Source organism: Notechis scutatus, chromosome 2 (genome assembly GCF_049901735.1).
Source record: "Notechis scutatus isolate UNSWTSFEM ecotype Mainland chromosome 2, rNotScu1.2, whole genome shotgun sequence".
Taxonomy (NCBI): domain Eukaryota; kingdom Metazoa; phylum Chordata; class Lepidosauria; order Squamata; family Elapidae; genus Notechis; species Notechis scutatus.
Window position 1 is genome coordinate 159,092,700 of NC_142010.1, and position 23,262 is coordinate 159,115,961.

The 23,262-nt window shown below is 39.3% G+C and overlaps 1 protein-coding gene across 8 annotated transcripts in view; it reads left to right on the top strand.

The window, feature by feature from the left end:
- DOCK6 (dedicator of cytokinesis 6) overlaps positions 1–21,276 on the top strand; it is a 157,053-nt gene extending 135,777 nt beyond the window's left edge. For 6 of the 8 annotated variants that reach the window (XM_026679586.2, XM_026679587.2, XM_026679588.2 and 3 more), the window contains 7 exons: positions 4,557–4,682; positions 11,232–11,321; positions 12,114–12,350; positions 12,869–13,012; positions 13,905–14,011; positions 19,625–19,792; positions 20,413–21,276. In XM_026679586.2, coding sequence (XP_026535371.2) covers positions 4,557–4,682; positions 11,232–11,321; positions 12,114–12,350; positions 12,869–13,012; positions 13,905–14,011; positions 19,625–19,792; positions 20,413–20,455 — 915 coding nt within the window. In that variant the 3' untranslated portion in view covers positions 20,456–21,276. Of the gene's footprint in view, positions 1–4,556; positions 4,683–8,110; positions 8,283–11,231; positions 11,322–12,113; positions 12,351–12,868; positions 13,013–13,904; positions 14,012–19,624; positions 19,793–20,412 lie in introns of those variants that run through there. The other 2 variants (XM_026679594.2, XM_087957082.1) reach the window with 2 other exon arrangements.
- The last annotated feature ends 1,986 nt before the right edge of the window (positions 21,277–23,262 follow it).

The following is a 23,262-nucleotide window of genomic DNA, read 5'->3' on the forward strand; positions in this document are numbered from 1 at the left end:
AGTCAATTCTTAGGGGAACAGAAACTATAGTCTGTAGACAGGCAGTCAAACTAGGGAGGTATATTGTCTCCATGCAGCAAAAATCAAAGATCTAAGAAGAAGACCCTTTCTTCTTCTACATGTGCGGATCAATGACACAACAATAAATCTGAAAACAATAACGAGATTACGAACAGCTAGTGAAAAAAGGTAAAGAATTAGGAGCACAAGTTGTGTTTTCATGTATACTTCCAACAGAAAAACAACATCCAATGAAGGAGCAAAGGATTTTAGAAACGAACCATTGACTTAAAAACTGGTGTCAAGAGAATTTCAGTTTCCTAGACCAGAGATCATTACCTACATGAAGGGCTACTGGCAGGGGATGGACTGTAGCCCCCCCAAATGGAAAGAATATAGTCAGAAAGTGACTGACTCATCAAAATTTTAAGTTAAAATTGAGGCAGGAGGGGGCAGTCCTCACAACCTAGGGACTAGGGAGGGAGTAAAAAGAAGGAAGAAATAAAAAAAGAAAAATATAGTGAAGTAGAGAGTGATGGGAAGGATGGAAATCCCACTTACAAAGTAGGAGTTATAAGAAACATACCCAAGACCCATAAAGGACTTGGATGCCTAATGCTCAAAGTTTAAGAAACAAACAGGGTGAACTTGAGGCAGGTATATGAAGGCAGGTATGATATAGTTGCCATTGCTGAAACATGGTGGAATGAAACTCACGACTGAAATGTACTGATAGAAGGATACAAACTATTCAAAAGAAACAGATCTAAGAAAAGAGGAGGTGGAGTAGCATTATATATAAAAGATCACTACATCTTTACAGAAATACATAAAACCAAGGATGAAAACCTCCTAAATCCATATGGGTCAATATAAAAGGAAAAAAGAATGACATTGCTATAGGCATATACTACAGGGCCACCCAACCAAGCAGAAAAAAATAGACAAACTCTTTGCTAATCAATAAACAAATGTATGTAGAAAACATACCACAGTAGTAATGGGAGACTTTAACTACCCTGATATTAACTGAGAGATAAACTCTTCAGCAAGTGGGAGATCAAACAGATTCCTAAACAACTTAGCTGACAATTTAGTCATCCAAAAGGTAGAGATATAATAGAGGGATTTGAAGTTGCTGGAATCTTGGGTGAGAGTGATCATGATATAATGCAAACACAAGATATAAAATATAATCCAACCAGTGTCTTAAACTTTAAAAGACTGGTTTGAACAAACTCAGAGCAAGCCTAAGAAAAATACTGTGGATAAAAATCCTAAAGGGGGAAACAACTCAAGATGCATGGGAAAGTAAAAAATATTATAATAAAAGCCTAGTCCAACATAATACTACTGAAAAATAAAAGCAAGAAATCTGAGAAGAAACAAGCATGGTTGCACAACAATCACTCTGATAAACTGAAAGATAAAAAGGATAAGTTAAAAAATTGAAAAAAGGACGTAAGTAAAGCAGAATATCAGTAAATAGCCTGAATCTGCAAAGATGAAATCAGGAGGGCAAAGTTTCAGAATGAACAAAAACTTGCAACAAAAGTCAAAAATAATAATAAAAAGGGTTCTTTCAATATATAAATAACAAGAACAGGGTCAAGGAAACTGTTGGTCCACTAAAGCAGGGGTCGCCAACCTTTTGTACCTCGGAAACCACCAAACTCATAATTTTAAATCCCAGGGACCACTAATATGAATTTTGACTGACGATGGCTTGTTGACGTTGGTGGGAGAGAAAGAGAGAGATCTGATCTAATCTCTCTCTCTCTCCCTCCCTCTCTCTCTCTCTCATACACACACACACGCACAAACACACAGAGGCAGGGGTGCAATTCAAATTTCTTAAACTGTTCTCGGGCATGGCCTAACTTGTGGGTGTGGCTTGGTGGTCATGTGAGTGGTTGGGCATGGCTTGTATGTAAATATAAATATTTATGTAAATATTGAATTTTTTATATTAAAGAGCAACTTTTACCCAAAATCAGACAAAGCAGGCAGGCAGATTGAGTTGCTCATAGAATCACAGATTTAGAGATCTATCTTTCTGCCATTGGCTACCTGAGTGTCACATAAAATTTGCTTGCAAGCAAACTCACAAAATTAACTCACAACACACTGTGTATATAAATATTGAATTTTTTTATTAAAAAAGAGCAACTTTTATCCAAAATCAGGCAAAGCAGGCAGGTAAATTGAGTTGCTCACAGAATCACAGGTTCACTTAGAGATCTGTGTTTCTGCCATCAGCTATCTGAGTCTGCACTGAATAATAGAACCTTCAGTCCTAAGGGAGGTTCTAAAGATCTAAAGATTAGCTAGAAAGCAAGAAATCCAATGATTTCCTGCTTTCTAGCTAATCTAAATCTCCCGGCACACAGAACAGCTGATGGTCGGGGGGGGGGGAGGAAAAATAGCAACTTAGCCAGCAAGTTTGCCAGATAAGGAGTGAGTGGGCGGGGAGGGTTCCCATGGGCCATGTGGGCTGTGCAGCCTTGTGTTCCTGCGCAGCCTGGATTAATTGCTTTGGGGGGGTGTTCTGGGGGTGACATTTCTCTGCGGACCACCAAAATTTTCTCATGAACCACCAGTGGGCCACGGACCACCGGTTGGCGACCACTGCACTAAAGAGAGAGAAGAGGGCTAGAAAGTCACAGGCAGTAAAGAGAAAGCAGAGCTGCTTAACTCATTCTTTGTACCCGTCTTCACACAAAAAGAACCTATAACCCAACCTACCAAAAACATAATTGTAAAAGACTAGAAATAAAAATTAAAATAAGCAACAAAATGATAAGATGAATATAAAACACTGGGACCTGATGGATTACATCCCAGAATCCTGAAGGAGCTGGCAGATGTTATCTCAGAACCATTGTATCATATCTTTTAAAAAAATCCTGCAGCACCAGGGAACTAACAAAGGATTAGAAAAAAGTTGATGTGGTTCCCATCTTCAAAAAAGTGCAGGGGATGATGGCACAGACCCAAGAAACTACAGACCAATCCGCCTAACATCAATCCCTGGGAAGATATTGGAAAAAACAATCAAAGAACAAATCTGCAAACATCAAGAAACAAAATTATAACTAAAAATCAGCACGGGTTTGTTAAAAACAGATCATGTCAAACCAATCTTACCTCATTCCTTGACAAAGTGACTAAATTAGTAGACCAGCAAAATGATGTGGACATAGTATGCAGTATTTAGACTTCAGTAAGTGATTCAATAAAGTAGACCACAACCTATTTCTTGGTAAACTAGAAAAATGTGGGACAGACAGCATCACCATCAGATGGATTTGTATGCTCTTCAATTTTTTCATACATGACTTAGATGAGGGAATAGAAGGGGGACTCATCAAATTTGCAGATGGCATTAGGCTGGCAAGAATAGCCAACACTCAGCAGAAGCTCAGGATCCAAAAAGATTGTGACAGACTTGAACAATGGATCCAACAACATGAAATTTAATGTGGAAAAAAAAAGCAAGGTTTTATACCCGGGCAGGAAAAACCAAAGGTACAAATATAGTTTAGGTGAAACCTGGCTCAAAAACAGGAACTGTGAGAGTTCTAGTGGACGACCACATAAATATGAGCCAACTGTGTGCGGCAGCAGCCAAAAACCCTAATACAATCTTTGGTTGCATAAAGAGAGTCATAGAATCAAAATCACATGAAGCATTGGTACCACTTTATAAAACCTTATTAAGACCACGCCTGGAATACTACATCTAGTTTTGGTGACCACATTACAAAAAAATGTTGAGAGTCTGGAAAAAGTGCAAAGAAGAGCTACTAAGATAATTACAGACATGAAGACAAAAACATATGAAGAACGGTTGCAGGAATTGGGTATGGCCAGTCTAGAGAAATAAGGACTAGGGGTGGCATGATAGCAGCATTCCAGTATTTAAGGGGCAACCACAAACATGGGGTCAACTTATTTTCCAAAGTCCCAGAAAGCAAGAGAAGAAACAATGGTTGGAAACTAATCAAGGAGAGAAGCAACCTGGAATTATGGAGAAATTTCCTAACAGTGAGGACAATTAACCCGTGGAACAGCTTGCCTTCAGAAGTTGTGGGTGCCTCATCACTGGAGGTTTTTAAGAAAAGACTGGACAGCCACCTGTCTGAGATAGTATAGGGTCTCCTGATTGAGCAGGGGGGTGGACTAGAAGACCTCCAAGGTTTTCCAGCTATATTCTTTTTCCATTTACGGGGTTGCAGGAAGAGATTGGCTTTTATTGGGAAATGATGGTCCCTGAAAGTATCTTCAAGATCCCAAGATTAGCTGGATTGTTCTTTGTGGATAATACAAGCTCAGACTTAGTTGTAGATGTATGTTATTGATTATTACCTGCCCAAGGTTGTTATTAAAATGAGTAGCTAAAATGTTTTAAATAAATAAATAAAAACTGGATTCAAAGAAAGAATTCCTGAGAAAGGATAGGTAACCAGGTTAGTAAGACATGTTTTGGTTAAGTTAAAACGACTGATCTAACTTTGCTGTTTTATTTTTCACTCCATTCTTTTAGATTGTTTTAGAGAATGTTTGGAACATATTTCCGGGTTGGTTTTTATGGCAGCAAATTTGGAGACTTGGATGAACAAGAGTTTGTCTACAAAGAACCTTCTATTACTAAATTAGCTGAAATTTCTCATCGACTTGAGGTAAGAGCTAAAATATCCTCAAAGGAGATGTAATAATGATTGAATATGTAAAAGACAACAGATTGAATTGTGAATAGGAACCCTGCACTAATTGTGTCTCTTTAGAGCAGGGGTGTCAAACTTAATTTCATTGAGGGCTACATCAGGACTGTGCTTGGCCTCGTGGGGGTGGCAGGGGAGCATGGCTGATTGGTTGGGCGTGACCGACTGGGTGGATGTGGCCAGCTTGATGTCACTCCCCAAATTGCTGGCATGTTTTCTCTTCACACTGGGTAGACGGGCTGAAACCATGCTTGCCCAATGTTTCCTCTTTGAACTGGGTAGACCGGGCCAAAGCGACGTGGGCCAGCCCCTTCTATTTTCCAGGATGGCCCCATGGGCTGCATCTGGCCGGGCCTTTTGTTTGACATTCCTGCTTTAGACCATTTGCATGCACACACAGCCTTGCTCCTATGGCTTGGTAAGAATTTTCTGAAAAGAAAATTCCATTCTTGGCTTTCAGAAACCTATACAAGTAGTCCTCCACTTACAGCCATAATTGACCCCCAAATTTCTGTTGCTAAATGAGTTTTGTCCCATTTTATCACCTTTCTTGCTACAGTTAAATGAATCCCTGCAGTTATTAAATTAGTAACACGGTTACTAGGTGAATCTGACTTCCACATTGACTTTGCTTGTCAGAAGGTCACAAAAGGTGATCACATGACCCTGAGACACTGCAACCATCATAAATATGAACCAGTTGCCGATCATCTGAATTTTGATTGTGTGACCACAGGGATGCTGCAGTGGTCATAAGTGTGAAAAACAGTCATAAGACACTTTTTTCAGTGTCATAATATTGAATGGTCATCAAATGAATGGTTGTAAGTCAAGGACTACCTGTATACACTGTGCAGTGTGCATATGCATGGTGATCAGACTAGATGATCTCCATAAATTCTTATCTAGGAAGTAGTATCAACATACTTGATGTTTTATTTAAATTAATACAATCTATTAATATATTTATTTATTAGTTTTTATCCTACATTTATTATTTTATAGATATTGTAACTCAAAGCAATGAACTGAAATAATACTCCTTCCCCCTCCTATGTTCCCCATAACAACAACCCTACAAATTGGACTGGGGTAAGAGTGTGTGACTGGCCCAAAGTCACCCAATTGGCTTTCATGCCTAAGGTGGGAGTAGAACTCATCTCCTGTTTGTGTAACCCAGCACTTTAACCACTACACCAAACTGGCTCTCACTTTGATAAGAATATAAGAATATTCTATAATTTAGACCAGTGGTCGCCAACTGGTGGTCCATGGCCCACTGGTGGTCCACGAGAAAATTTTGGTGGTCCGCAGAGAAATGTCACCCCCAGAGCACCCCCCAAAGCAATTAATCCAGGCTACGCAAGAACACAAGGCTTCACAGCGCACATGGCCCATGGGAACCCTCCCCGCCCACTCATTCCTTTCCTGGCAAACTTGCTGGCTAAGTTGCTATTTTTCCTTTTTTATTCCCGACCATCAGCTGTTCTGTGTGCCGGGAGATTTAGATTAGCTAGAAAGCAGGAAATCATTGGATTTCTTGCTTTCTAGCTAATCTTTAGATCTATAGAACCTCCCTTAGGACTGAAGGTTCTATTATTCAGTGCAGACTCAGATAGCTGATGGCAGATACACAGTGAACCTGTGATTCTGTGAGCAACTCAATCTGCCTGCCTGATTTGCCTGATTTTGGGTAAAAGTTGCTCTTTTTGATAAAAAAATCAATATTTACAGACATGGTGTGTTGTGAGTTAATTTTGTGAGTTTTAATTTTGTGAGTTTGCTTGCAAGCAAATTTATAGTTTGCTTGCAAGCAAATTTTATGTGACAGACTCAGGTAGCTGATGGCAGAAAGATAAATCTCTGAATCTGTGATCCTATGAGCAACTCAATCTGCCTGCCTGCTTTGTCTGATTTTGGGTAAAAGTTGCTCTTTTTTAAATAAAAAAAATCAATATTTACAGACATGGTGTGTTGTGAGTTAATTTTGTGAGTTTGCTTGCAAGCAAATTTTATGTGACACTCAGGTAGCCAATGGCAGAAAGATAGATCCCTGAATCTGTGATTCTGTGATTCTGTGAGCAACTCAATCTGCCTGCCTGCTTTGCCTGATTTTGGGTAAAAGTTGCTCTTTTTTTATAAAAAAATCAATATTTACATAAATATTTATGTTTACATACAAGCCATGCCCAATCAGTCACAAGCAACACCCACAAGTTAGGCCACGCCCGAGAACCATTTAAGAAATTTGAATTGCACCCCTGCCTCTGTGTGTTTGTGCGTGTGTGTATGAGAGAGAGAGAGAGAGGGAGAGAGAGGTTAGATCAGATCTCTCTCTTTCTCTCCCACCAATGTCAACAAGCCATTGTCAGTCAAAATTCAAATTAGTGGGTCCCTGGGATTTAAAATTATGAGTTTGGTGGTCCCTGAGGTACAAAAGTTTGACGACCCCTGAATTAGACAAGTATCCAATACTTGTTTTCCAATACTTGAGGGGTTGTTGCAAAGAAGAGGGGGTTGATTTATTTGATCCAACCTAGAATTAAGGACAAATTTCCTAACAGTGAGAACAATTAATCAGTGGAACAGTTTATCTCTACAAGATTTGGGTGCTCCATCACTGGAGGGCTTCAAGAAAAGACTGGACAACGATTTGTCTGGAATGGTATAGAATCTGCAGCGGGTGGACTAAAAGACCTCCAAGATCTCTTCTAACCCTATTGTTCTCTGTTCTGTGTTCTAAGAACTTTGTAGATAAAATTCCATTGATTTGTTATATTTTTCCTTTCTTATATCATGACCACAATTTACTAGTATTTTGCTTTCCAATTTTAGTGTTCCATTCATCTGTGAAAGGATGGTAAATTTGGGTGTGTTACATTGGCATAAATGTGTTTGATATTCATTTGTTCTGAAACTGTATTGGAGCATAGATTTGGAATCACCCTTGTAATGAAAGACTTGCCTAGGCTCACATTCGGATTGTATAATTTGGGGGGTTGTGTCTCAACACTGGTTTATGCACTCTTCTTTAAAAACTTCTTTTACTCTTTTCTTGTTAACAATAGATGATTTGGTACTCCTCTGGTGTGAAAAGCAACCACTCCAGTCCATTTCAGTTAACTGAGGATCACTAATACCTACTATGTCAATCTTAGGTCTTGTTATATTACTGGCTTACCTATCTTGGCAGCATCAATTTTTCATTTTGCCTCTAGGCACATCAGTAGCCACTTGATTTTAATTCTCTGTCACTCTGCTACTCTTGTTTTCACTGTGCTTTTTCCCAGTAGCTTGTTGGATACTTTCCAGGCAGGCAGGCTCATCATCTACTATCATGTAGACATGATTTTGATTATGAATATTTATTTTCTTTCTCTTGGCAGAATACTGGAATGGATTGTCATTTCTGCCTCATTGCTGACCTGAACCCATGTTTGCGGGATCTTGGGTAGCCTGGGTGGGAATATGTAGTTCTAACAATTATAGGAATAAATAAGAGATATGAATGAGGTACAATTTGATAAAGATATTGACAAGATCCTGGTGTATTTCCCTTCCTTTTTTTAAATAATAGATTGGGGAGTGGGAAGGGTTCTCTGTTGATGTTGTAAAAAATGTACCACGTACTATGAGAAATGGCATAAATGTACAGAGTGGTCTCTTAGGCAAGATCTCACATTTAGGGGAAATCTAATACTTCCTAAGGGGAATTTTCTGCATCTTTTTTGTATGCTCATCCTCCTGAAGGATGCTTTAACTGAAGTATGAGATAAGCTTATCACGTATCCTGGAGTAAGACAGTGATGTATCTTACTTACTCAAACTTTTATACTGATATAATCAGAGGTGCTATTCGACCGGTTCGCACCTATTCGGGCGAACCGGTAGCAGTTATTTGGCATGGGTTGCCAAACCAGTGGCAATCCTTGGCTGCCCATGCCCCCAACCCGGTCGCCCAGTTGCTCACTTGCGATTGCTGTCCTAGCTTTCTGTTCCCCACGTCCTCTTTCTCCCCAGGGAAAAGGAAGAAAGGCATGGACACTGCAAGTATCACTTTCCCCGTGTGAGTAAAGTGCCTGGAGTGAGAAAGAGTGTGGTCTGACAGAGGGGGTGGGGGTGAATCGAGCCTTGGAGCACTTTTGCAATGTAAAAGAAATGCATTTTGGAAGCAAGTCTTTTAAAAACTTCTCCATGGACGCTGAAAGTATCGCTTTCCCCGTGTGAGTTAAAGTGTTGGGAGTGAGAAAGAGTGCGGTCTGACAGAGGGGGTGGGGTCACATCCAGCCTTGGAGCACTTTTGCAAGTAAAAGAATCCACTCAAGCCTTGGAGAAATTTAAAGGAGCTGCTTCCAAAATGCCTGTCTGTTAAGTGCTCTCTCTTGTGTGTGTGTGTGTGTGTGTGTGTGTAAGAGAGAGAGAGAGAGAGAGAGAGAGAGAGAGAGAGAGAAGAAAGAAAGAAAGAAAGAAAGAAAGAAAGAAAGAAAGAAAGAAAGAAAGAAAGAAAGAAAGAAAGAAAGAAGGAAAGAAAAAGAAAGAAGGAGGAAGGTAGAGAAAGAAAGAAAAAAAATAGGAAGAGAGAAAGAGATAAAACTCTGTGCTATTATTTTTAATTGTTCCATTATTTATCATGTGTTAATATTTTACACTGTCCCTACACCTCGAGTGATTTTTCTGCCTTTTGCCCAGGGCTACCACATATTTTTCAGGGTTTACGTGCATTCAATGTCAGTAGTATAAAATACACATGTGTTTAACAAGAGTTGAAAGGGACCTTGGAGGTCTTTTAGTCCAACCCCCAGCTCAGGCAAGAAAACTGAGGATGCCAAACTCTGAGGAGGATTTCTGTGAAAGGTGTCAGAATAACACTTAGAAGGGACCTTGGGGTGAACCCTATGCCATTTCAGAGAAATGGCTGTCCAGTCTTTTCTTAAAAACTTCCAGTGATTGAGCACCCAGAACTTCTGGAGACAGGCAGTTCCACTGGTTAATTGTTCTCACTGTCAGGAAGTTTCTCCTTAGTTTTAGGTTGCTTCTCTCTGTTCAGTTTCCATCCATTGCTTCTTGTTTGCATTCTGCTTCTTGGAAAATACATTGTCCCCCTTTCTTTGTGGCAGCCCCTTAAAAGCCTGTTGCCTATCACACTCTTGAGTAAAGCATGTGAGCCATTTCCTCCTTTCAGTGGTCCATGAAAGTACATCTATAGTATGCAGATAATAAAGTCAAAAAAGGGGAACAACATTTTTACAGAACTATAGATAAGTTGAAGCTGGGTGACAAGGAATGGCTGGGAGGGGAGGGGCCAGGTGAGGCACCCCTTGATGTGAGTGACGTTGAGTTGGCAATGCCCACCCAGTCACATGACCACCAAGCACGCCCACCCAGTCACATGACCACTAAGCCACACCCATCCAGTCACATGATCACAAGCCACACCCACCAAATAAGCCACATCCACAGAACCGGTAGTAAAAAAAATTGAATTCCACCACTGGATATAATTATATAAAACATAATTAAATGAAGAAAAATATTTTGTTTCTGTTGGACACAATTTTAAGAAGAAAAGGTAGTTATTGGAAATGCTCAAAATCTCATATTAATTTTGTTCAACTTTCCATTTAACTTCTGGAAATGTTGAATTGTTCTTTTGAAGTATTTACCAATAGGATATAGTTGAAAACTAAAAGGAATGCAATTGTAATGGGTATTACGACTGTTCTTCTTGTTCCATGTCTAGATCAAACATTAACCTGCCAGAATGAAGTCATTCTTGGCTTTGTTATTGGCGAAAAAAAAGTCATGATTGGTACATGTTTCTGGTAGTAGCTGACATACCAGCAAATGGGCCAGGCTCTGCGTGTTTCCATATTCACATAGGGTGTTGTTATCTGCTGAGAATCTCCACTTGAACATATTTGTATTACATGTAGACACTCCAACTCTCAGCCTAATCAGGGTCCTCCAAATAGTATAAGGGTGGTCAGATCCTTCAGGCATGTCTCCGTTTAATATTATTCTTTGCTCAATAGTCTCCTTCCTCTATCTTTTAATTCAATTTTATTCTTGTGTACCCTCAAGAATGTCTGTTTTTGCCATAAAGCTGTTCCTATATCCGAGTCAATGAGCCTGGGACATATGTCTGCTCAGAGAGTCATTATCTTGCTTGGTTCTCTTAGTATCTGCTGCTACTTCTCTCCTGATCTTAGGTGGGGCAATGCCAGTGAGAGGATATATTTTCTTAATTGTGTAGGTTTGAGACAACTTGTCACTAAGCATACTGCTTCATTGACGGTGATATCAACTTATTTCACGTATACAGAGGTGCCCCACATTGGAGTAGCAAATCTGGGAAAGCCAGGGATAAGAAAACTGATCCCACAGGAAGTATTGAATTATCTTGTCCCTAGAAATGTGGTTAATATGCATTTTGATGGACTGAGGTATTCAGAATGATCTCAGACCTTTTTGCCTTGGCAAAATTGTCCTGTTTTGTTTTCCATTTAGGAGTTTTATGCTGAACGTTTTGGGCATGAAATGGTGGAAATCATCAAAGGTTCCAATCCTGTAGATAAGACCAAACTGGATCCCAATAAGGTAGATTCTACTGTACATAGTATTAGACATTGCTGTTTTACAGGTGGACTATATATTTAAACCAAGAAGACATGAGCATAAAGAAGCTGTGGATCTCTAGGCATAGCAATTCCTAAATATTCCTAGGTAAGAAGTGATTTGCCACATTTCTTCTTCCATACTACATACAGGTAAAAGTAAAGATTCCCCTTACACATATGTGCTAGTCGTTTCTGGCTCTAGGGGGTTGTGCTCATCTCTGTTACAAAGCCAAAGGGCCAGCGGTGTCCGAAGACGTCTCCGTGGTCATGTGGCCAGCATGACTAAACGCCGAAGGTGCACGGAATGCTGTTACCTTCCCACCAAAGTGGTCCCTATTTTTCTACTTGCATTTTTACATGCTTTCAAACTGTTAGGTTGGCAGAAGCTTGGACATGTAACAGGAGCTCACTCCATTATGCGGTGCTAGGGATTTGAACCACTGAACTGCCGACCATTCTGATCGACAAGCTCAGCATCTTAGCCACTGAACCACTGAGTCCCATATCCTACATATACCCCAGTAGAAATGCCTTTAAGATTTCTCCTCTCATTCCATAAGCTACATATCTTGTCTTATAGACTATTGAAATGGCAAGGTTATTAGAAAGCTAATTCTGTTTCCTCCCTCCAAGAATCCAGTTCTGGGTTTGGGGGAGCTGCTCTCTTCTCTACTCACTTGTCCTTGTTCAAATTATAGTCTGAACTCCAAGCAAGCAAGCACCTGATGCAACAGTGCTGAAAGGATGCTGATCCTTTCTTGTCTTGTCACAGGCATACATCCAGTTGACTTATGTGGAGCCTTTCTTTGACACATATGAACTGAAGGACCGTGTCACATATTTTGACAAGAACTACAATCTGCGCACTTTCATGTTTTGCACCCCTTTCACATTGGATGGACGAGCCCATGGGGATCTGCACGAGCAGTTCAAGCGCAAGACTCTGCTCACCACTTCTCATGCTTTCCCTTACATCAAAACTCGCATTAATGTCATCCACAAGGAAGAGGTAATGGGAGAATCAGCTCGTGAAGGTTTCAGGGATCACAATTACTGGGAGTGAAAAAATTGTAGAATATGATTTGTATGCAAAATTCAGATTACTGTAATTTATGACATATGGAAGTAAGCTTGACAATGTTTCAGAAGTACATTTTTAAAATCTCAGAAAAGTTAAATTAAGACAGAGAAATGGCTAGAGAATATTGTACTGTGAATGCAATGCAGAATTCTGCAACCTGTAGCATTCCTAGGCTGCGCTTTATAATAGGTCAGTTGAGAATAAATTATGCAAAATAGTAAATGTAACAAGCACTCATTGTAAATTAAATTACGTGAGAGAAGTCAGACAGTTATAACCTTTAATATTAATAAAAACCTTTAACTGTATGTAGAGCACACAAGTCCATCTTTTCCTGATGCAAGACTTGGATTGGAACTAATTTTATATAGGGTGGGGGTTTTATGCATTTATACACATTGTTTTAAGTACAAGAAGGTAATATGCTTGCCTTGCCTTGTCTCCAGATCATTCTTATTCCTATTGAAGTAGCCATAGAGGACATGCAGAAGAAGACTCAGGAATTGGCTTTTGCCACCCACCAGGAACCAGCTGATGCCAAGATGCTGCAGATGGTGCTTCAGGGATGTGTTGGAACCATAGTCAACCAGGTACTCAACCACGGAATGGGAAGAACTGTTTTATTGCAGGCAGAGAGGCTTCAGGCCTGGTTATGTGATACACAGCAACTGCAGAAGATCCTGAGATTTACGTTTGGGGATGTATTTTGGGAGCAGCATTGACTGTGTTTGTCAGTGATCTATGGCAGAACCTGTATAGAGGTTGTCACCGTAGGATGCAATGGAGTGGCCAGCATGAATAGGACTATGATGGGGCAGGAGAAACAAGGTGATTATGTTGATGCAGTGGGTACCAGAGGGCTTCCAGGTACAATTCAGTGTTGATCTTCACCTCTAAACCCTTTTGCGGCTTAGGCTCAGGTTTTGGTTACCCACAGGACTGCCTTCTAAGACCAGTCATTTTTGCCCAACCAGTAAGACCAAATAGAATTGACGTATTACAGGTCCTGATTTTAAAACAATGTCATTTTTTAAAGGGTCCTAGGAGACATGTCTTCTCTATAGCGGTACCTACCTCTTGGAACAGCATTTTTTTCTGAGGTCCTCATTCCTGCTGTATTTTCATAAAACATTAGTACTGTGCCTCTTTCAGTAGGCTCTGAGGCAAGATGAAATGATCAGCTCTCTTGAAAGAGCATCTTGGATTTAAGATTGTTTGAGTTTGGTGTATGCATTACTGTTTTCTTGGTTCTTGCTTTATTTTATTTTTTATTTTATAATGTGTAAGCCTTCCAAAGGTACGCCAGTGAAAGAGGCAGCATTCAGGTTGATAACTAAATAAAAATAACAATGTCTAAGAGTGGCCTAAATTTTGATAGAGATGGAACGGCAAGGGAAAGAAATCTTTCCACATATGTCCCAGATCCTGACTCCAGTTCAGGCATTCTTACCATACTACATCTCCATGCCCTTTCTGTTGCAGGGTCCCCTGGAAGTGGCACAGGTATTTTTGGCTGAAATCCCTGATGACCCCAAGCTCTATCGACACCACAACAAACTCCGACTGTGCTTCAAAGATTTCACTAAGAGGTAATAAACAACGTCATAGGCTCCATTCATGATTTGGTAACTACATTTATATGCTATCCCATCATATTTAGGGCCTTACAAAAATAATTGCAAATAATAATGTTAATAATGTGCAAGAACATAGGATAAAGCAGCATCACATAACTTCAGTAAAAATAGATTTAATCTATAATTGCAATAGATTCAAATGCTCATAATATAAAGGTTTGGGTGAGAAAATAAAGTGGGCTCCACCCAAGGAGATCTCTTGACAAAATTCTCAATATAGATAGCCATCCAAGTATGATGTGTTACATCAGAAATGACCCTTAAAACTTGCAAACTTCTCACATTAATCCAGATGCAACTGTTTTATCCCAGAACATCTTTGCTAGGATTAACATGAGGCTGAGATCCCCATGTGCTTTTCCTCCCTTTGCAGAGAACCATTTAGATTATATGAGTCTTCATAATAGAGTCAATAAATGTCTTTTTGGGCAGCATAAAAACAACTCCAAGATGATATACCAGAAATGGTCTTGGAGAATGAAGGAGATTTCTTTTGCAAGTTATATAGGGAAGGTCAGTGAAAAGACATATCCAGAATTTGTACAGGGAAGAAAAAGATTTCTTAGATAATAACTTTAGAAAGCTTGTCTCAGCTACTCTTTGGCACAAATGCAGGGAGAAAATAAGACACTCTTCGCTTCAGTATTTCGTAACACAAAAGCTTATTGTTTATTCCTTCCTCCGCAAGGAGTCCGAGATAATAGTTAAGCAAACAAAATAAAGTTGGATCTAACCCGAGTTTCCTGGGACTTGATATTTATAATGATTTCCCCTCATTACCCTTCATTACCCATGATTACCCTTATTACCAGTGATTACCATTTTTAATGATAATTATTCGTATGAACTCAATCACATGAATCGTGGTTAATGCATAGAGCTTCACCTCACAGCATTTTACATAGACCGCGCATATTATTATGATACAGAGTTTATTCTGATGAAGAGGAATGCCATCCTTCAGGTCGATGTGGCTTCGATGCAAACGTGTGTGTTGCATAGTCGCGACATGCGTCCCCCTCTACCAGGAACCAGTCTATAAAACAATATACATTATATCACTAATTATGTCTCTACTTGTGGTCCAGGTTTATCGGGATGTTTGGTATGAAATTGCCTTATCAGTCTATTTGCACACACATCTGCTACTTTCACCCAGGTTGCTTCTGTTTCAGGATATCCTTTCCATCTCACTAAGTATCGTAACACTTTTCTACATATCCGCAAATCTAGAATTTTATCAATTTCAGCATGGGTTACATCTTTAGCTATTACAGATTCCTCAAGTTGAGGTATATCAATGTATTCTACAGGCTTAAGTAAACTAGCATGAAATACAGGATGGATTCGATGTAACCGTGGTGGCAATTTAAGTTTTACAGTTACGGGGTTTATCACTTTCGTAATTTGGAAAGGACCAATATATTTTGGTCCCAATTTTCGACTATTTAGGTGTAATTTTATATATTTAGTTGATAGGTAAACATGATCTCCAGGTTTGAATGCTTTATACTCTTTTCTTGTCTGCTTGATGTTTATATTCTAGTGCTGTTTTATTGAGAGTTTCTTTTACTTTATCCCAACTATCCTGAACTTTTTTTTACCACATTTGGACATTTATGGGTTGTTGTTCATCACATTGTAAATCAGGAATTGGCACAAATTCTATCCCATTTACTACCTGGAATGGGCTATATCCTGTGCTTTCATGTATAGCATTATTATATGCTACTTCAGCAAATGGAAGTAAATCAGCCCATTCTCGCTGTTGATAAGATGTATATGATCTCAAATACCTTTCAATCATCGCATTAGCTCTTTCAGCAGCACCATTGGTGCTGGGATGGTATGCAGAGCTAAAACCTTGAGAGCATCCTAAAAGGCGTACAAACACTCTCCAAAATCGTGCTGTGAATTGCACACCTCTATCCGAGATTATCCTCCTAGGTGTGCCTTGTAATCTATATATATGTTTTATAAACAGGTTGGCTAATTTTGTTGCCAAAGGTAATCCTTTACATGGTATAAAGTGAGCTTGTTTTGAAAACAAGTCTATAATAGTCCAGATTACTGTATATCCGTTACTGCTGGGCAACTCCACAATAAAGTCCATGGCTATATCTTGCCATGGCCAGTTTGGATCCGATACAGCTTGTAATAGTCCTAAAGGTTTTCCTACTGGAGGTTTCGTAGTAGCACAAATGTGGCATTCTTTAAGGTGCTGTTCAATGTCTGATCTCATATGTGGCCACCAAAACTGCCGCCTTACCAAATGTAGTGTTTTTAAAAATCCAAAATGTCCAGCCTGCCTTACATCATGATATTAGGATAATATCTTTTTCCTACAATTTGATGGAACATATATTTTATCCCCTCTCCAATACAATCCATCTTTATGTAAACAGGCACTATTATTTGTTTTTATCCATACATCCATTTTTGTAGCCTCTTCTAATTCCTTTTTGGTTATCTCTTTCATGGTCAACATCTGAATTTGTTCGGTTGATGGTCCTACAGAGATCATGGGCTGAATAACTTCATCTCTAGACACATTGTATTAAGGTAGTCTAGATAGTGCATCTGCCATGAAGTTTTTACCTCCCGGAACATATTGCAACTGGAAATCAAAACGTTTAAAATACAAAGCCCATCTTACTTGTTTAGGGGATAGTTTTCTCAGTTTCTGTAATGCTAGTAAATTTTTATGATCCGCCCAAACTTCGAATTTTTCTTTCAACCCTTCTAATAGGTGTCTCCATGTACTAAGTGCCCATTTTACGGCAAAAGCCTCCTATTTCCAAATAGCCCACCTGCGTTCTGTGATTGTAAAATTCTGTGATGTATATGCACATGGCTGTAATTGTCCATCAATGTTATACTGTAAGAGGACAGCCCCCACAGCCACATCATTTGCATCAGCTTGTACTACAAAACTTTTGGTTGTATCAGGATGTTTTAAAATGGGCTCTTGAGCAAATAAAGCTTTCAGGTTGTCAAATGCTCGCTGACACTCCTGTGACCATACAATGGGTTGACTAGGTCTGGGTTTTGGCGCTTGTTTAGTTTTTAACAATTCTGTTAGTGGTAAAGCAATTTGCGCGAATTTAGGAATAAACTGCCGGTAAAAGTTCGCAAATCCTAAAAAACTTTGCAATTGCTTTCATGTTTTTGGCTCTTTCCAATCAACTACAGTTCTGACTTTATTGGGATCCATTTCTATTCCTTTATTGGATATCCTGTAACCCAAATAATCCAATGACGTACAGTGAAACTCGCACTTCGAAAGTTTCACATATATTTTGGCATCAAGTAATTTTTTCAGAACTTTTCTCACTAAGGTCACATGTTCCTCCATTGTTTTGGTATAAATTAAAATATCATCTAAATATACTAGAATGCCATGATATAAATATTCTTGTAATAATTCATTTATAAGTTGCATGAAGACAGCGGGTGCCCCTTGCAACCCAAATGGCATAACGTTAAACTGAAAACTTCCAAGGGGGCAATTAAAAGTAGTTTTCCATTTATCCCCCTCTCGTATTCAAACTCTAACTCAAACTCTCGTAAGTCCAATTTCGTAAAATACCTGCCAGTCGCTAACATTGCTAACAAATAGTTGATCAGTGGTAAAGGATATACATTATCTATACAAATAGCATTGAGCCCGCAGAAATCAACACAAAGACATAATCCACCATCTTTTTTCTTGCAAAATAAAACAGGGGCAGCTATATGTGATTTCCCGGGTTGAATAAATCCACGCGCCAATTTTTTATCTATATATTGTCTCATTTCCTCCATCTCTTTTGGAGTCATGGCATACATTCATGGTTTTGGAAACTTTGCTCCAGGAATTAAATCAATTGCACAATCAGTTGTTCTGTGTGTGGTAATGTTTCACAGTCCTTTTCGCTAAACACATCTGCTAGGTCTTTATATTTCTCTGGATAACGTAGTTCTTCAGAATCATCTATAGCTGTTACAACTTCCCTATTATTTACATATGGAGGGGACATAGGGCCAACTGCAATTCGTAACTTCCTAAAACCGCTTGCTTCTTAGACCCAGATTTCCCTGATTCACATTACAATTAAAATAACTTCCAGCTATGCTAAAAGAAGATTAACTGGAATTCTGTTTCACAAAACTAGCCTTCCGGAACAACTCTGTTTTCCAGAATAACAACTCCGGGAGGAGGTTGTTATGAGTATTGGAGCATGGAGATGGAGGATGCCTCTGCTATGTACTCTCTAGAAGAGCTAAAGGAATATTCTGCTTTTACTATGTTGACCTGCATCCTGCTTCCATACACAAAATATATCAAAGTAATACATATCTATGTTAATAGAACTGTTGTGAGCATTCCAAAAATTCAGCAGAGTATTTCAAGTGATAGACTGTGGTTGGGATTAGTAGGTTCCTTTAATGAACTGAGGAGAGCCAAGTAAAAGGTCCTATTCAAATATGGGGCTCACCAATGACTTTAGCCTCTCTTTGTTAGATGTTCTGGAGATAAAATAAGAAGAGACTCCTGTGTATAGTTTCAGCAGGTGGCAGCATCTAACCAACCTTATCTAAGCTCAGAAGCTAAGCAAAGATGTTCTGGTTAGTGATTAGAAAGTATGTGGACATGTTCACCAGCATTCAAGTTCAACTCAAAAGTGACTATCTTTTATCCTCTTCGGGACTTAGGAGGTAGTCAGCATAAATGCAGTATTTTCTATTGAAAGCTGGGGCGGGGAGAACTCCCCTAATTTTATACCTACAACAGCAACTGTATGGAGATAGGCTGGGCTAAAAAAATAGGACTGGTTCAGAGGGCTTCATGAGTGAGGGTAGACTTTTATCTGGCTCTTTCTGGTCCAGTAAAAGAAGATAGATGAAGTGCCTCTTATACATAGCCACTTGTCAAGTAACAAAGCTGCCTCAATTCATTTGTGTCAATACCTCTTTTTGAATATTTGATAGAGCTGAGAATTCTCTGACCCGTAATCATTTTAAACTAATGATGAGCTAATGCTAAGTAATTAATTGCTGTCCATCCTATATACACAGCTTTGCTCTCTGCCCAGCTGTGTCTTTTGTACTGAGTTTTGCAAAAAAAAATTGTTTCAGTTCTTTAGTGGACCAAAGAAAATAGTTTCCTTTAATGTCAGCCAGGCCTACACAATCCCCTTTTGGTTGGCAAAACTTTAGTATGTTTATTAACTTGATCTTCAGCTTTTCCTCTAAAAAGTTCCAGACAACTAAAAGTAAAGCCAATCTTTTGAAAGGATGTCTTCAAAGGAATACATTTTGCAGCACATAAGTTCATTGCCAAGGCTTCTGCAGTTCAGTAAGGGTGATCTGAAAAGAAAAGCTTGTCTCCAGAGCCTTCCACATCTAATAGACACTTCAAAAATCTATCTCCCTTTGAGGGCATTTCAGGCTAGAAGCTGGGAGCAATTACATTAAGGTTGGAACAGTTAGACAATGTAAATAGCCCAAAGGAGGAGACAGAAAACCCTTTGAAGCCTCTGTAAGCCAGTACCACCATGCATATCCACCTGACTATTTTCTTAGATGTGAAGATGCCCTTCGTAAAAGCAAGACATTGATTGGACCAGACCAACGTGAATTCCTGAGAGAGCTAGAGAGGAATTACCAGCGTCTAAAGGAAGCCCTGCACCCGCTACTCAACCGCAAAATCCCTCAACTCTATACACCAGTTGCCCCTCATTCTGCACACAGGTGAGACCTGCATGCCCAGCTTGCCTCTGGTATGAGTAAACACTTCAAAATGGATGCTCAGAATCAAAGTGCTTTGCACAGGCAAGCTTATTGGTATAATTCCATCACTATTACACTTAGGGACCCTTCCTAATTTGTTGGTTTTGTTTTCATCTTTTGCTCCTTAAGACATAAATGAATCCCACTGAATTCTTCTAGGAATTCTGCTCCCCGAAACCAGGAAGTATAACCATATGCTGCTATCCAACACAAGATGCTATGCTGTTGGATGATATCCAGATGTTTAGAATGTCATAAGTGGCACAGGGGCACTATAAGTTGTCCATTGCTTGCTTTCAAGGGACACAGTTCTTACCTTTAGTAATTTTGAATCAGTTTGGTAGAATCTGTTAAGTGCCATTTGTGCCTGTTTAGGGCTTCTTTAAATCTTATAATGACTCTGATTGTGCCAGTTGCTTTAGAGAGATCCTGCTTCAGAATCAGACCCAAATCTAATGCAGTTCTTTCCTTTATTCAGTAGAAGTATACATTTCTGCTTTTGCTATTTCACTCTTTCCCCACATATAATGTAAATTCCTTTCCAATATTTGTTTGAAAACCTTCTTCTATTTCTCCTCCAGAAACTCCTTCAACAGATTGTGTCTGCGGAAGATGGAAGCCTAACCTGGATTTCTTGAATTGCAAGGAGCCTAATTTATGAGAGGAAGTACTGAACTTTGCCGCCACCAGAGTTTCAGTCTTAATGAAGGATTGTGCACTTACTTTGCACTGGAAGACAATATTGAGATTCCTGCCCTATTTTTCCTGCGTTGTTCAAGATTTGAAGAAAGAGTTTCAATCAAATAGAAAGAGAACATTTGTTGAAGATGTTGGAAGGAGCTCCCACATTCTGCCTTGTTGAAGACTGAGCTCCACCCTTGGGAAATTTCTCAGCAACAGCCATCTGGGTTGGGAAGGCTAGGTCAGACCTCCTGCAGATCTTCTTGATCCTAGTGGAGATTTGTGTCATAGACACTGACCTTGAATTTCCATATACAGCAGGTAGATTCAAAATGTAACTCTAGGTGGACTTGGAGATGGACTTGAAGATAGGTGGAATATCTCTGAAGAGTACTCTGATTTCACTTGAAAAAATATGAAGTTACATTCTAGAATGTTCCAGATAGCCTTTTTAATTTTCAGAAGCATACAGAGACATTGTGCCATTTAAATATAAGGTTGTCCTGACTATTGAGATTCGACCTAAACTGAAGTCTTCAATAATGGTAAGAAGCATAAATTGGTTAGCAGCTCACAATGGCTGTCAGTTTTTAATTAAAACTGCTCCTGTTTGGAATTGAAATATCCCTCCAACGTTTTCTCTAGATCAGAATTCTGTCTTGTTCCAAGTCTAAGCTGAGCCTTGATTTTTGTCTTGAGGAAATTATAATAAAATTTATTTATAATCCAATTATTAAAATAAAATATGAGATGTCTGGCCCTGTTCCTGGATACCAAAGCCTTACTTATTTGCATGTTAGGCATTGAAGAATTCCATACAAGCTATATTCGTCCAATATCAGAATGAAATCAGCAATGTGATGGAACTTGTGTCTCATGAATGTCTGTTTTGAAAAATCAAATTTCCAGCCCCTGTTGCTAAAACAAAAGCTGAAGATTCTGTGTAATACTTGAAAATTATAAGGGGAGATTACTATTACTATCATGTAGTCCTTCTTGCTTTAACCTTGATATGATAGTTTATCTCTCCTTTCTTACTGGGCAGCTAGTGATAATCTTTTCTTTGTCATTAGCAAAGCCTGCAGTTCTAAAAACATATTCAGTTGTTTAGTTAATGTAAGCTGTTAATCAGAATTATCTGTATTTGGAAAAGTCTGGTGTGACTGTCCTTCAGCATTATTTCCCGATCTGTAGAGCTGTCACATCAGGGGTTAGGTGCCCAGTTTGGCTTTATCTCTGGCATAGAATGACTGAAGAAGAGTCATTGGGGTAACTGCTATTTGTTACGAGACAGGTAAACTTTCCAAGTCAAGCGACTGCTGGGGATTTTATGTAATTTATCCACATGATTTTCTTCTAACATAGCAATAGCACTTAGACTTTCACACTGCTTCACAGTGCTTTACAGCCCTCTTTAAACAGTTCACAAAGTCAGCATCTTATCTTGCCCCCAACAATCTGTCCTCATTTTTCCAGCCTTGGAAAGATGGATTGCTGAGTCAATATGGAAATGGTTATTCGTTGCCATCTTTTGGGATAGTTTTCAACTTATTAGTTGGGCCTCCCATCCAGGTTTGAGCTTTTTAGATTTTCAAAAAAAGATTTTTAAAAAGCCAGTTGATGGAGTGTGGGGGACAAGTGCAAATTTGAAGAAAAAATATTGTGAATATGACAGTGAAACAATAAATAAAGCAACGAAAATCAGGAAGGTCTGCTATTCAGGAACCATTAAAGACTCTTGTTAAGTCGGATGAAAAAATTACAATGATGGAAGGACTCTATTGGCAGATATGAGATCCTTGTAGCAACGAGAATTGGATGAAGAAGCTAATGATAGAGTTGCAGTATGTAGTCCATCTCTTGTCAGATGAGTCGTTAGAACTGAACACTGCTTCGCCAGTACGGAACAACAAAACTCCTAAATATCAGTGTTGGGGAGGCTGGGCCCTGCACATTTGTTCTGATGACAGAAAAATAGCCTAAAGCAGAGGCATGATTGGAGTCTTCTAATACCAAAACAGCTGTCACAGGGAAGAAGGTATGGATAGGTCCATAGGTCCAAATCAGTGATGGGATTCAATTTTTTTTACTATGGGTTCTGTGGGCGTGGCTTGGTGGGTGTGGCAGGGAAAGGATACTGTAAAATCTCCTGTCAGAGGTGGTATTTGCTGGTTCTCCGAACTACTCAAAATTTCTGCTGCTGGTTCTCCAGAACTGGTCAGAATCTGCTGAATACCACCTCTGGTCCAAATGTAGAAGAAGAACCAAGTTTCAGCAATTTTCTGAGCAAATGAGTTATTGAACTGAACAGCCTGTCCCCCAGAGTGATGAATATTCTATCCCTGGACATTTTCAATCAAAGGTTGGGATGGTCTGAGGATTCCTGTCCTGGGCAGTGGATTGGATTAGAAGTCCTCCAAATCCCTTCTAAGTCAGTGATTCTAGGATATTCCATTGGAAGGCAAAGGGGAAGGGGCTGATGCTTGTCTTGAAATAATTGCAAATGGAAGAATCTTTATACCACTTTCTCTGGGTAGTTTACAATGTCAGCATATTGCCCCCAACAAGCTGGATCTTCATTTTGCTGATCTTGGAAGGATGGAAGTCTGAATCAACCTCAAGCTCCATCAGGATCGACTCCAGGGTAAGGGCAGAGCTTGCCTACAATACTGCATTCTAACCACTGCACCACCAGGGCTCTTCTCACATAACCCTATTTGCACATGTTGAATTCTGCAATTAAATAAATT